This window comes from Sphaeramia orbicularis, chromosome 13 (assembly GCF_902148855.1).
Source record: "Sphaeramia orbicularis chromosome 13, fSphaOr1.1, whole genome shotgun sequence".
NCBI classification, from domain to species: Eukaryota; Metazoa; Chordata; class Actinopteri; order Kurtiformes; family Apogonidae; genus Sphaeramia; species Sphaeramia orbicularis.
In genome coordinates this window covers 15,289,286-15,302,018 of record NC_043969.1, presented here as the reverse complement: position 1 = coordinate 15,302,018, position 12,733 = coordinate 15,289,286, and the positions used below count along the sequence as shown (strand labels likewise).

Sequence of the window (12,733 nt, the reverse complement as noted above, 5' to 3'; positions counted from 1 at the left end):
TGATTGTGTCTTTTTTTTTTTTTTTTTTTTTTTTCTGGATACCTTTTCACTCTACAAACATTATTTTATGCTGACATGACACCAACAAGGCAAAGGCTGCACTGCATATCTGTACAAAAAAAAAAAAAGCTACACATCCTTTACATTGGCTATACAGTGTCACCACCAGAGACGGGAGAAAGGACTGCAATAACAATGATAGCCTTGCTCACAGGATGAGGGGCCCTATCAAGGCAAGAGAGGAGGAAACACTAAGTCTGATAAGTGTCTGAGAATGCCCTCTGACTCTCTCTATCTGCCCCGGTGGTGAGCGTTCGCTGGCAGTGTACTTACTCTCGCCTAGCTTCAATACCAATACACCAATGGCCGGGCCAGATAAGATTCTGCTCGGTCACCCTCGACCCCGTTCTTCCTGATTCTCAGCACCAGGTATTTGGACTGGCAGGAATAGAGGGTCACTCCCTTCAACAGCATTTCCCTTTCACAAGAGGTGATTTCTATTATGGGCTCCTGCAACACTGACTGAGCCTCTAGCTAACTCGTGATCACGGCCAGCGCAGGGAACTACTCGTGAGGGGCGGGAAATGTCCCAAAACAGGACAAATACCAAACATTACGAAGTAGAACCATTTGAAATAAATCACCTTGATTTTACAAATATTCTCGATGTTAAATTAAAAACTACAAACAAGTTCTTTCAGGTAAAATTAGGTGTAAGTAAAACCTGATAAGGAAACAAAATTCAATTTTCCATGAAAGAAACTTTGCTTCGGGAGAACAGATCAGTATTGCCAGATGTTCAATTTCATATTGCCCCGTGAGTACTGTACAGGAAAATACCATACAGGCTCTTTGGGGTAGAGTAAGCATGAGCATACAGCAGGAGACAACCCTTAATCTGCTCCAGACTCTGTGGTGTAAAATGCAATGTTATGAATAAAAGAGAGCATATAAAACATGGAATGCAGCAGCTATGAAAGGGTGCGTGTATGTGCCTCTGTGTGTGTGGTTCCCAATGTGTATCGTCTCCTATTCCCTGTGGGATGGTTGTGTGTATGTGTGTATATGTGTGTGTGTTTGTGTCTGCATGGCTTATTACAGTATAAGCCCATGTTTTGCAAGTATACGTACTATATGGTGGAAAGTATAGATCTGAAAGGTGTTAACGTCCTTATATGGCCATCGTACACACATTTATTTGCTTCTTTTCATACGGCTGCTGTGAAGTTTTGGAATTTTTGTAACTTACTGCGAAGACACTCATATTCTCCGCTGCTTTTTTTTGTCAATGAATCACCTCTGTTAAAAGAATTTATTTCGATTCCAAAGTGGCAACAGGGGTTGGAGGGAACCATTAAGTGTACAAACTGCTGTGCATTTTAGAAAATAATAATCTTAGTTATTTATGGGTAACTTTTTAAGAGGGTGTGTGTGTTTTTGTTTTTTTTTGTTTTTTTTTATTTAAATCAGTATTTTATAGTATTTGCTAAATGCTGCTGACAATCGGGACCTGAGTACAGTGTTTCGTTTCTGTGTATTTTATATGCTGAAATGACAAGTAAAAGTAGAATCTTGACTCTTGAATCATTTCAGACTGATTTTGCACGTCTGAACTGATGCGATTTCAATACAGACAAAATTCAGAGTGTGTTTATGTTTGCATGCATCCATACTTTCCAACTGTATCCTATTGCTTTATGTTTCTCAGTTGACGGTCTCATAAAACTGTCTCCTCTCTGTGTCTAATTCCTGTACTTTGCCACCGTTCTCCTCCTCTTACGGCTACTTTCCTCACACAGATGGCTTTTAAAGCACCTGTATTATGGGTATTAAAAAAGTTTACCCTGTCTGGGTTTCTCTCCTTGGCTCAGACTCTGGGTTAAAAACAGTCCACGACTCTCCTCTATCCCTCTCCTCCGTCTATCTCACCCTATGCTCAGATTCTCACTCTCATTCTTTCTCTCCCACTCTGTCTCTCCTTCACCCTTACTTTCTATGTCTCTCTGCCTTTTCACTCCCTCTCTGTCTAGCACTCGAGCCTTGTTTTGACTAACTGGTCTTGCAGTCAAAGTCTCCCAGGAGCGTGCACCACACCCCAGACCAGAGTGGAAACTGGCTCGAGTCGCAGTCAGAACGAGGCCTGGAAAAATGAAGGAGGTGGGGGGGGGGGGGGGGGGGGTTGGGGATGAGACAGCTCTGTGTGTGTGCACATTCGGGTCTGTGTCTGCATTTGCGTGGCTGGCTCTGATTGTGTACCCCCTACCCGACACATTTTTACATGCGTCGCTGCTTTATTCTCCTGCACTTTTCTTTCCATTCCCCCCCCTCCCAACCTTTTCTCACCATCCAATTAAAGTGATTATTTTGTAGAAGTGTGTAGTGGTGCATTTTTAGCTTTTTTGGCACTCTCTTGCTTTATTCTCGCTTGTGTGTGGCTAACGGGAAATGATTTTGGAGGTGAATGTAATTTTCTGCCAAAAACTACAATGAGGGTATCTAAAAAGATGTGGATCACACCACGTTACTGGGCATCTCCTCTAGCCCATTCCAGACAGTAGCTGGATTTTTTTTTTTTTTTTTTTTCAAATACCAAAGTTGTGTTTTGTCTGACTTTTTTACCCCCCCACCCCCCCTCCTTTTTCCTTTCTTTGTTTTCTTTCTCTTTGTTCTGGTTCTTCTTATTTCGTTTTCACCCCTATACCTTCGCTGTCCGTCTCCATCTTTTTTTTTGCTCCCCTTTCGGTGACTCTTTCACCTTTTTCTCCCATATCTCTTCCATTTATGTTCAGTTCTCCCCCCCAAACATCTCCTCTTCTGTTTCTAACCCCCTCTCTGGACGTTTGATGGAGGTAGCCCCGTTGTGTTTTTTTCGGGGTGGTGGAGAGTGGATGGAGAGGGGGCGGGCGGTGAGTAGAGGGGAAAAAAGGGCCAGTAAAACAAAGAGAGGTTGTCTGCAGGCGAGGCAGGCAGGAAACACAAGTCTCCCAGGACTCTCCCCCAGTCACTGCTCCTTGGCTATTCTGCCGGCCCACACCAGATTGAACCTGACAGCCCCGCTGAGCCACGGCAGCCTGCTTGTTATATGCACCTCTTCTCCTTCTTTTTGTCTTTCTTTCTGTTACTCAGCCCTTAATTCTTGCAATCACTTTTTGTTTCATCGTAAATACATCTCTTTCATCTCACCCACATATTTGTAGACTGACGGGCGTATAGACATGCACTCTTTTGTCCTTTGTGAGAATCTATTTATTCAGTCTCAAAGACCCCTCTTGTCATCTCTAGACAGAAATGGGCCCTCTGTTGACATATCGGAGGCTAAAGAGATCAAGAGGTGCATAAGATGTGTAAAGTTTTCCTGCTGAAGGATATTCTGCCACACAGAAAGTTAAAACAAGAAAACAGAACACCATTTACAAGTACGCAGCATGAAAAAAAACTCTGAATTAGTGATGAAAGCAACTGAAACAATAGGGTACTTGTGTTTCAGATTATATTATATTATAATGGATTAGATTAGATTAGATTAGATTAGATTAGATTAGATATGAATATATCAGTAGCACTGAAATTGTAACATACAGTTATGCACAAGTTATAGACTTGTGGCATTAAATGCTGGAAACATAGTGCTAATTTGCAAAATATTGACCATAGGAGACTTTGTTTTATTTTTAAAAAGAACAGAAAAGAGGAAAATGGAGTGGAAATAAAGGTACAAATTTAACAAATACGATCCACTTGAATTGTTGGGTCATTATGTGTGACAGCAGTGCTGTTTCTCTTTTAGCTGTAATTTAACATTTATTAAATCTATTACAATTGTGTTGCATTTAAGAGCAGTCACCAGGGAAATTATACTTTTACATTTGCAAAGAGATTCAGAAGTAAACTTGAGCTTTTCTTCAAGCAGAAATGAATTCAGTTTTTATTGTTTAGTTGGTGAATATTCCTGTCTCCATGAGGGGGCAGTATTACACAGTGTTTAGAAGTGGCCTGGCACAATAATGATTTTGATCATCACTGGATGTTCCTGTGGAGTGACTGCGTGGGATTAAAAAAGGGGCTGAGATGCCACACAAAGACCATGTTTTGCAAAGAAGATGATGATGCTGAACATCACACAGAATTAAAAGCATTGTGTCTATGAGTTTGGTGTGTGAACTTACTTAACAGGAAGTCTGCAATAGCGTTTTTGAACTAGATAAAACAGAATGAGAATAATTTGCAAACACATTAATATTAATGCCTGGTGAACAAGCACACAAATACTCACAGACAGCATTTGTAGTTGAAGTTCAAAACATATTTAATCATATTTTAATCATACCTTTCAGATTAATAAATAATCACGCACATTGCCCTGAAATGTCATTTTCATTAGTTAGAAAAACAACATTACCTCTCCGTGCTTTAAATATTAATACCAGTTTTTCACTGGACAATCAGCCTATGCCACTGACCTGATTTCAACATTTAGTTTCTTTTTTTTTTTTTTTTTAACAATGCAGTCAGGCTTTATAGTCAAATCTAGGGAATCAAACTCCCAACTCAGTAAGCTTGCTTCTCAAATATTCTGCATCCCTTGATGGGAAATGGGATTGCCTCTTGACCTTCCAGCATCTTGCTGATCCTAGCAACAACCTCTGTCATGACTTACACTGTGACTGTACACTTTGCCTGGGAGAAACATCGCTGACAATAATGTTTACAGAGCGTGATAACGTTGCTGTTCACGGCAAGAAATAAAAATAATATCTGGCAACATCGAGTATCGTATTTCTCTGTGTTCTAATAAATGTTTGAACTGTTTTAGCCTAAAATAATATGAACCATCGAGGGTGCTGGCCAGGTGCACCGTGGGTGTACCCGGGTTTTTGAGACACTGCCAGGAGAGCGAACATCCTCTGTTTTATCTGCTTGTGTCAGTGTGATTGATTGTTACTGGAAGCTGTCCAGCTTCACACTCAGTCAGGTTTACACCACAGACACACAGCAGGTAGACCTCATTCAAACTGAAATAGGTTGGCTGCTCGTCAAGGTTTCATGAAAGCCGCTTGTGTGGGGAGGTGGGATCAGGGTGAATGACATGTGCATGCTTTGTCTGCGTGTTTCTCTGTTCTGCTGTTGTACGTTAATTTGCATCAGACTTCTTATTTGTGGTTGGAGTGTTGCAAGATGCTCAACCAACTGCAGCATTAGTCAAACATTGTGCCACCAACATGTGATCCATTATTGTATCGCAAACAAAAACCACATTATCATGTCCAGATATCCTGCAAAGACAGACCGCCTTGAATCATGTTTTGGTAGATTTACTGTCTAACATCCTTAACAATTTTATTCCAAAAGTAAGTGAGTTGAAGGCCAAGAGACACTTCTGTACATGAACACAGACAAGTTTTAGTGTATTTGCTCAGGCAGTATTTTCTGATTAATAATTAGTTATTTGTTTAATAGATAATAGTAAACTGAATGATATTTTATTCGTGTTTATTTAATATTCATCCCTCCTTGTTCCCTCTTGGTCAGACTCTTCATATGATGCAGTACGGCGGACAGGATGGTCAAACAACATCCACAGCGGCAAAGGTGAGCACAGAGAAATCACTGCAGCTCCTCTTTCAGCCCAGTAAATATAGTACAAGTAAATATAGCTGCTAAATGTGGCATGAGTCTGTATTTACCCCAATGATGTGAACATTATCAACAACAACACGCCAGGGCAGTCCCCACATCCACTCAGTCTAGACATGTCGGACAGGCACTTGGAGGATTATGACTTCAGTTGTCAGAAAATGAACAGACACACCAAAGAAATCAGTCCAGAAGACCCACTACTGCCTTATTTACTTTGGATAGCTGCTGACATGCTTTCAAGATGTGTAACTTTGTTATCTGTAGCCACCTCACTGATGTTTACTCTGAAGCTTTTTAATCTAACACTCTCTCCCACTCTCTGTCTCTCACATGTACTTTCTCCCTCGTCTTCTTTCAGGCTCACCAGTGGTGACCCAGAATGTGACCAAGTCCACTGAGCAGCCTCGAGCTCAGCCAGGTACACACATGCACACACCTTGACTTTATCTGTATATGATATAAGCAAAGTCACTGGCATACACATTGAGTCAGTTTTAATAAAATTTATACTAAATGGACAAAAGTATATTGTAAGTCGAATTAAGATGTTTCATTGCTAACAAAGGTCTGGACTACAAAATGATAATTTTGCAAACTATGTGCAACTAGAAAAGTGCCCCCCCACCCCCCGATCATCACCAAAATTTAATAATTTGTTCCCCGTGCCAGTTACCTGAAAATTTCATCAAAATCCTTCCATAACTTTTTGAGTTATCTTGCTAACAGACAAACAAACAAACTAGAAAAGCACTCAGAGAGCGCAGACCTCTGCCAAGGCAGATAAGCCCCCCCCCACCCACCCACCCCCCTTCTCATTTGTTCAAATGACAAATTTAATCATTTGTTCCTTGTGCCATTGTCAACATTTCCTGAAAATTCAAATCCGTCCATAACTTTTTTAATTATCTTGCTCACAGACAGACGAACAAACAAAAAATCTGCCCCCCCGCCTCCCCTGATCACCACCAAAATTTAATCATTTCTTCCTTGTGCTAGTATCAATATTTCCTGAAAGTTTCATCCAAATCTGTCGGTAACTTTTTGAGTTGTATTGCTAACAGACAAACAAACAAACCCAGATGAAAACATAGCCTCCTAGGCAGAGGTAATAAATACAAATATGATAACCATTTTTATTTTGTCTTGAGGGTTGATTTGGTGTAAATACATTACATTTACATTTATGCATTTGGTAGATGAGATGCTTTTTTCCAAAGCGACTTAGTGGGGAAGATTAACAGTTAAGCTCTCTCTCTCTCTCTCTCTCTCTCTCTCTCTCTCTCTCTCTCTCTCTCTCTCTCTCGCTCTCTCTCTCTCTCTCTCTCTCTCTCTCTCTCTCTCTCTCTCTCTCCTTCCTTCTTTTGTAAAGCATCTTAAAATAGCCACAGTGGACCAAAGTGCTGTACAGAAGAATAAATAAAAACCAAAGTAAAAGAATGAAATACAAGATTAAAAACATAAAATAGCTGTACAATTAAATACAGTATCATACAGAAGAATAAAAAAAAGCAGTAAACATTTACATTTACATAAATGCCTCTGAATTTGTTTTTATTTGACTTTTACGCAGTGTTATTTTTTTCTGAAACATTTGTCACGTTCTGATCATAAATAATCATTTTAAAACACAAGTGACCTCCAGGTATCTTTGACTCTCCCGCAGGAATAAAACTCTGCATTTAAACTTTAAACAAATATTGATTTTGACATTTATTGTGATAATTACTGACAACTTGGGTGAAGATTTATGTAATAGTGGTACTGCAGCTGTAGGTGTGATGTGTCCTAGTATTTGTGTCCAAATAGTGTTTTTATACTAAGATTTCCATTATTTTGTTCATATTTAACTGTTACACATTATTCTAAGCTCATATAACAATGAAGATATATAACTGTGCTATTTATAAAGATTCATAGACTGACGTTGTAGTTAATACAATTTTGCTGATGAAGTGGAGATAAAATATTTTTACCTCATGAAATGATGACAATTTGATTTATTCTTGATAGGTAAAATGTAACTGGGACTCAGTATGTAATCATTAAACTGGGTCAAAGGTGATCACTGATGTGTATAAATAGGAATAAAAAGAGGAACAAAAGTATTCTGACTTTATGGGCAACAGTGTACTTATTTGAGAATGATAATTTGTCATAGGATCAGAAAAGTGGAAAAAATGTTTAAATCTGATTTACTGGTATTTTAATAATGTCTGTTATTGGAATGTTTTATGTCACTTTATCCTGTGCTACAAATTAGCAAACATGGTTTCACAATAATCTGGTGTTTCTTCTTAATACTACTGTGAAATGGTTTAGTCTGTGTTACTAATTACAAGAGGTTTCTGTCATGTCACCATGGCAACCAGTGTCTCAACTAACAATGCTCTTTCTTCCCTTGTCCTCAGATCCTTACCAGATTCTGGGTCCCACCAGTAGCCGCCTAGCAAATCCAGGTAAAAGCCTAAGACTGTGCTGTAAACAGACATTCTTAGAAGTTCAACAATGTCCTTTTGTTCAGACCAGGCTGGACTGATAACATGTTATTAACCAATAAAAGCCCAGTTACCAAATACATTTTTCTTTATATTTAACCATAAGTGATTTATCACCATTTATTCTAATATTATCCTCTGTATTTTCAGTATAAATCATGTATTTTCCCATATTTAATTCACTGATTATGCAGATCTTCATAAAAGCTCAGAGTAAAGCTGAGGGTTATTATATCAAAAACTGGGAAAACTGAAGAAAAAGTGACTTTTTCATCAAAATATTTCATTAACTGAATATAAAATAACTGTCTCCATCCACTGTCATTGATTCAACGCCATGAATTTTACTGGTGAATCAGTGTTGTACAAAATGATGGTGTTTGCATGTGCACTATGTCCAAATGGATCATATCTGATGACAATTTCTCAACTATTATGCAGAGATATGGGGTAATAATTCTAAATCAAACATTAATTCCATATTCTTACTTCAAAAAAAGGCAATTTGAATTGACAATCAAGCCCAGTACTTCGCTTCTATTTATAAATGTAAAGGCTCTAAAACTACACGATCTTGTCGACTTTAATACAGTTATCATAAAGCATAAAGTCCATGACCATATGCTCCCCTTCAGTCTACAGGAGATGTCTGAACCCAGGCAAAGTAATTACAATTTAAGAGGAACTGATATCTTTAAGAAAATTAAGTGAACAAACATAAAAAGCCAGTGCATCTCTGTTAGAGTGGTACATCTGTGGAATAATCTGGATCAAAACTTTAAAATGTCTACTTCAATTTGTGCATTTAAAAGGATGTATAAATCCAGTATAATAACAAAATATACATTATGTGAATAAGTGAATAATATAGAAGAATGCATAAAATAAGATATTATTGTGTATTGTTTATTTGTAATTAACTAATTAACACAGACTATCATGATTAAGAGATAATGTCGCATTTATTAATTATATTTGTTGTAAATAAAGTGCATATAAACATGATAGTTTATGTTAAAAAAAAGGTTGATTATGCAAATCTGATTGTGTGTGAGGTGACAAAAAAGTGTTTGGTGAATGGTTTGCATGGATGTTTTGTGTTGTAAAACTGTAAAACTGTAAAAAAAAAAAAAAAAAAAAAAAAAAGTGTGTTATCAAAGCAAAGGAAGCAGAATCAATTTAATTATTAGTTTGTAAAAAGGGGGTGGGAGTCTACAAGTTATACTTCCCACTCCTTTTTGAGCACTGGAAATTTTGTTTGTCCATGTTTATTGTTCTTTGTTATTTGATGATTTTATGTGCTCGAAATGAAACTAAATTAACTCACTCACAATGAATAGATGACAGACTATTTTACACCAATTATTTACATGTATTGATAGGATTAATGCAGTGTTTTTCAACCTTGAGGCTGGAATTCTAATGGGGTCGCCTGGAATTTCTAGTAATTGATAAAAAAAAAAAAAAAGCTACTAATAAATAATATATGGTGAGTTGAGAGAGACAATCACATAAAAGACATGACAAACTGTGAAGCTGAAACTGAAGCACTGTGGTACTGTTTATCTGTCAAATGTTCATTGTGGTCAGTTTAAGATGCTGCAGCTCTTTCATAATTCATAGGCTGAGTTTTTGTTGTTTTTTTTTTTTTCAGTATTAATTGTCAGCCTTGTAAATCCAAACTGGACTGACTGTACATATCCTGACCAAGGAAAATAAAATTCTCACTTTGTGCAGTAATCTACACCTGGATTTTCTGCCTCTGTCCATAATAATATACATTATATAGACTAAATGTCATCTAAAATTAACATTTATTTGCAACATAGTATAGCAAACTATTACATGATCAAAAACAAATTAAAATGTGTCAGTTTTTAATGTCTGGGGTTGCCAGAAATGTGATGTTAACTCTTTCATGCATACTGGACAGCTGTTCAAATGTGCTCTTTTGTGTATTCATGGATTTTATTGTTTTAGTTTCATATTAGCCGACACAGTGGACACTTATGCATCATCCCATACACTACAATTTATATTATTGCTGTAACTTTGCTGTTCTTGACAGTTCTGCAGTAACATGTTTGAGTGTAAATCAATTCCTTGTTATTGTTATGAGACTGTAATTAACACTTTTTTTTTTTTTTTTTTTTAAACAAAAAGGGTTTTTTTTTGCATATTATCGCCATAAAGTGAGTAGTAACAAATATTAGAGTATGTTAAAATGTGACAAAACAACATTAGCAGCATTTTTAAAAATGTATTTCATAGTTGTCACACAGTATATTAGTAAATACATGTTTATTTACTTCAAAAATTAAACATATGATGTCCAGCTGAGTGGATATTTTTGCAGTTCCATGAAAAATAGGTTCAGTCAATCACAGTGGTTTTTTTTTCACGCCTAAAGAGGAATAAAAACACTCAGGAAAAAAATCTTGATTCATGCATGAAAGGGTTAAAATGGGGTCATGAGCCAAAAAAGGTTGAAAACCACTGGGTTAGTGGATCAACAGGTATTAAACAGTTTACATCAGCAGACGATTTTGCTCGATGGTGGATGTTTGGGTCTTTATGGCTTAATTAATGAATAACACTGGGTTACAAAAAAAATGTTTTTTGTAAGTTGTCTAGGCTTTTTCAACTGAATTAGGACCATTTTGCTAAATCCAAAAATGACATTTGTTTTTCTCAATCAGATCAGGTTTTTTTGCTAATTTGATTTTGAAAAATTTGATCTTCTCACAAAAAATAATAATTAATACCAAAATAAGATTGGTAAGCATACTTTATGAAACTTGTGACTTCCTGTTAGGTACAATGGTGTATTCACCACAGATGTAGCAGAATACATCAGGCTTATTTTTGCAAGATCTTCTAGTCGAAGCCATTTCATTCACCTGTAATATTAAAAAACACATTGATCATAAATTGGCAAAAGTAAAATCTTCGGAACTCGTTTATTGCAAGAAATATGAAAGAATTTTGTATCATATGATGTGAAAATGCCCATAAATATAAGCAAAAATGTTAAAAAGCCAATATGTAGCATAGTCCAGAAAGTTGACCTGATTGAGCAAAATTAATGTGACTTTTAGATTCAGCACACCAAAATTATCCTAAATCAGCTCAAAAAACTTAAACAATAAATTTGTTGTTGACCAGTGTAATAGGATCAGATTGTGGTCTTAGCCGGACTTGAACGCATCTCTCCTTATGACATTTTTTTACATTTGTGTCCACTGTCAGGTTCAGGCCAGATTCAGTTGTGGCAGTTCCTCCTGGAGCTCCTGTCCGACAGCGCCAACGCCGGCTGCATCACCTGGGAGGGCACCAACGGGGAGTTCAAGATGACAGACCCGGACGAAGTGGCCCGGCGCTGGGGCGAGCGTAAAAGCAAGCCCAACATGAACTATGATAAGCTGAGCCGTGCGCTGCGCTACTACTATGACAAAAATATCATGACCAAGGTGCACGGCAAGCGCTACGCCTACAAGTTTGACTTTCACGGCATCGCTCAGGCGCTCCAGCCGCACCCCACTGAATCCTCCATGTATAAGTACCCTTCAGACCTAGCCTATGTGCCTTCCTACCACGCGCACCAGCAGAAGGTCAATTTTGTATCCCCTCACCCTCCATCTATGCCAGTCACGTCCTCCAACTTCTTTGGACCCACCGCTCCATACTGGAGTTCACCCACTGCAGGCATCTACCCCAACCCGAATGTCCCCCGTCACCCCAACACCCACGTGCCGTCCCACCTGGGCAGTTACTATTAAAACCCCGCTTTCAGACCGACCTTCCACCACTTTCAAAACCATCTTTTTTTCCACACACTCACAAAAAAAAAAAAGTCCACAGTAGCTGACCTGCACTCCTAATGATGCCAAACCGATGAAGACTAAGTAGAGAAGGGGCGTTTGTCCTCTGAATAAATTTTGCTCAAGAGTGAAGGATGATAAAAGTGAAGGAGATTTGTTGTTTTACTTGTAAGAATTTATAAATAACTGGATGTTATGATCCAAAATGGAATACTACTTACCTTTAAAAGACTGTTTTGTCATGTTTTTAGACATGCGTCTGAGTTTCCTGTGCCTTTTTTTTTTTTTTTTTTCTCTTTCTTTAACCTCCTGAAAGCTGCACCGACAAGCTAGTTGAATTTCCTGACAAAACCTTCCCAGACTAAAGCCTGAGGATGTCTGTCTGCCTCCTCACCTCGCTATCAGACATGGGCCTAATATTTATGGGTCTCAATCTACATCCTCCTCAGAACAACATGTACATTATGTTTTCAACGGCATATTGTTTTCCATTGCCTACATCTTTGTCAGGGTTTCTTGTTCCCAGTGCATCTACCCTCTGTCTCCAATGCCCCCGTCTGCTAATCTGTCCATCTTTTTAATGTTCGTGTGGAGAGTCTTCTGGAATTTGATGGACAAGGATGAGCTGCCAGTGAGATGGACTTTTCTCAGCACTGAATGAAATTTGGCAACTGGAATATGCCATTCACGATTTAATTTATCCTCCAAACTGGAAGGCTAGAGAAGAGTAAAACGCGAGAGAAGAAAGCGCTGTATGTTTTGCTGACCTGGGTCAACTCA

The 12,733-nt window shown here is 38.0% G+C and overlaps 1 protein-coding gene across 6 annotated transcripts in view; it reads left to right on the top strand.

The window, feature by feature from the left end:
* The window catches only part of fli1 (Fli-1 proto-oncogene, ETS transcription factor), a 36,049-nt gene extending 24,000 nt beyond the window's left edge, over positions 1-12,049 (top strand). For 3 of the 6 annotated variants that reach the window (XM_030152655.1, XM_030152658.1, XM_030152660.1), the window contains exons 6-9: positions 5,530-5,589; positions 5,996-6,055; positions 8,046-8,093; positions 11,382-12,049. In XM_030152655.1, the coding sequence (XP_030008515.1) occupies positions 5,530-5,589; positions 5,996-6,055; positions 8,046-8,093; positions 11,382-11,911 (698 nt within the window). In that variant the 3' untranslated portion in view covers positions 11,912-12,049. The remainder of the gene's footprint in view (positions 1-5,529; positions 5,590-5,995; positions 6,056-8,045; positions 8,094-11,381) is intronic. The other 3 variants (XM_030152659.1, XM_030152656.1, XM_030152657.1) reach the window with 1 other exon arrangement.
* Positions 12,050-12,733: the final 684 nt, after the last annotated feature.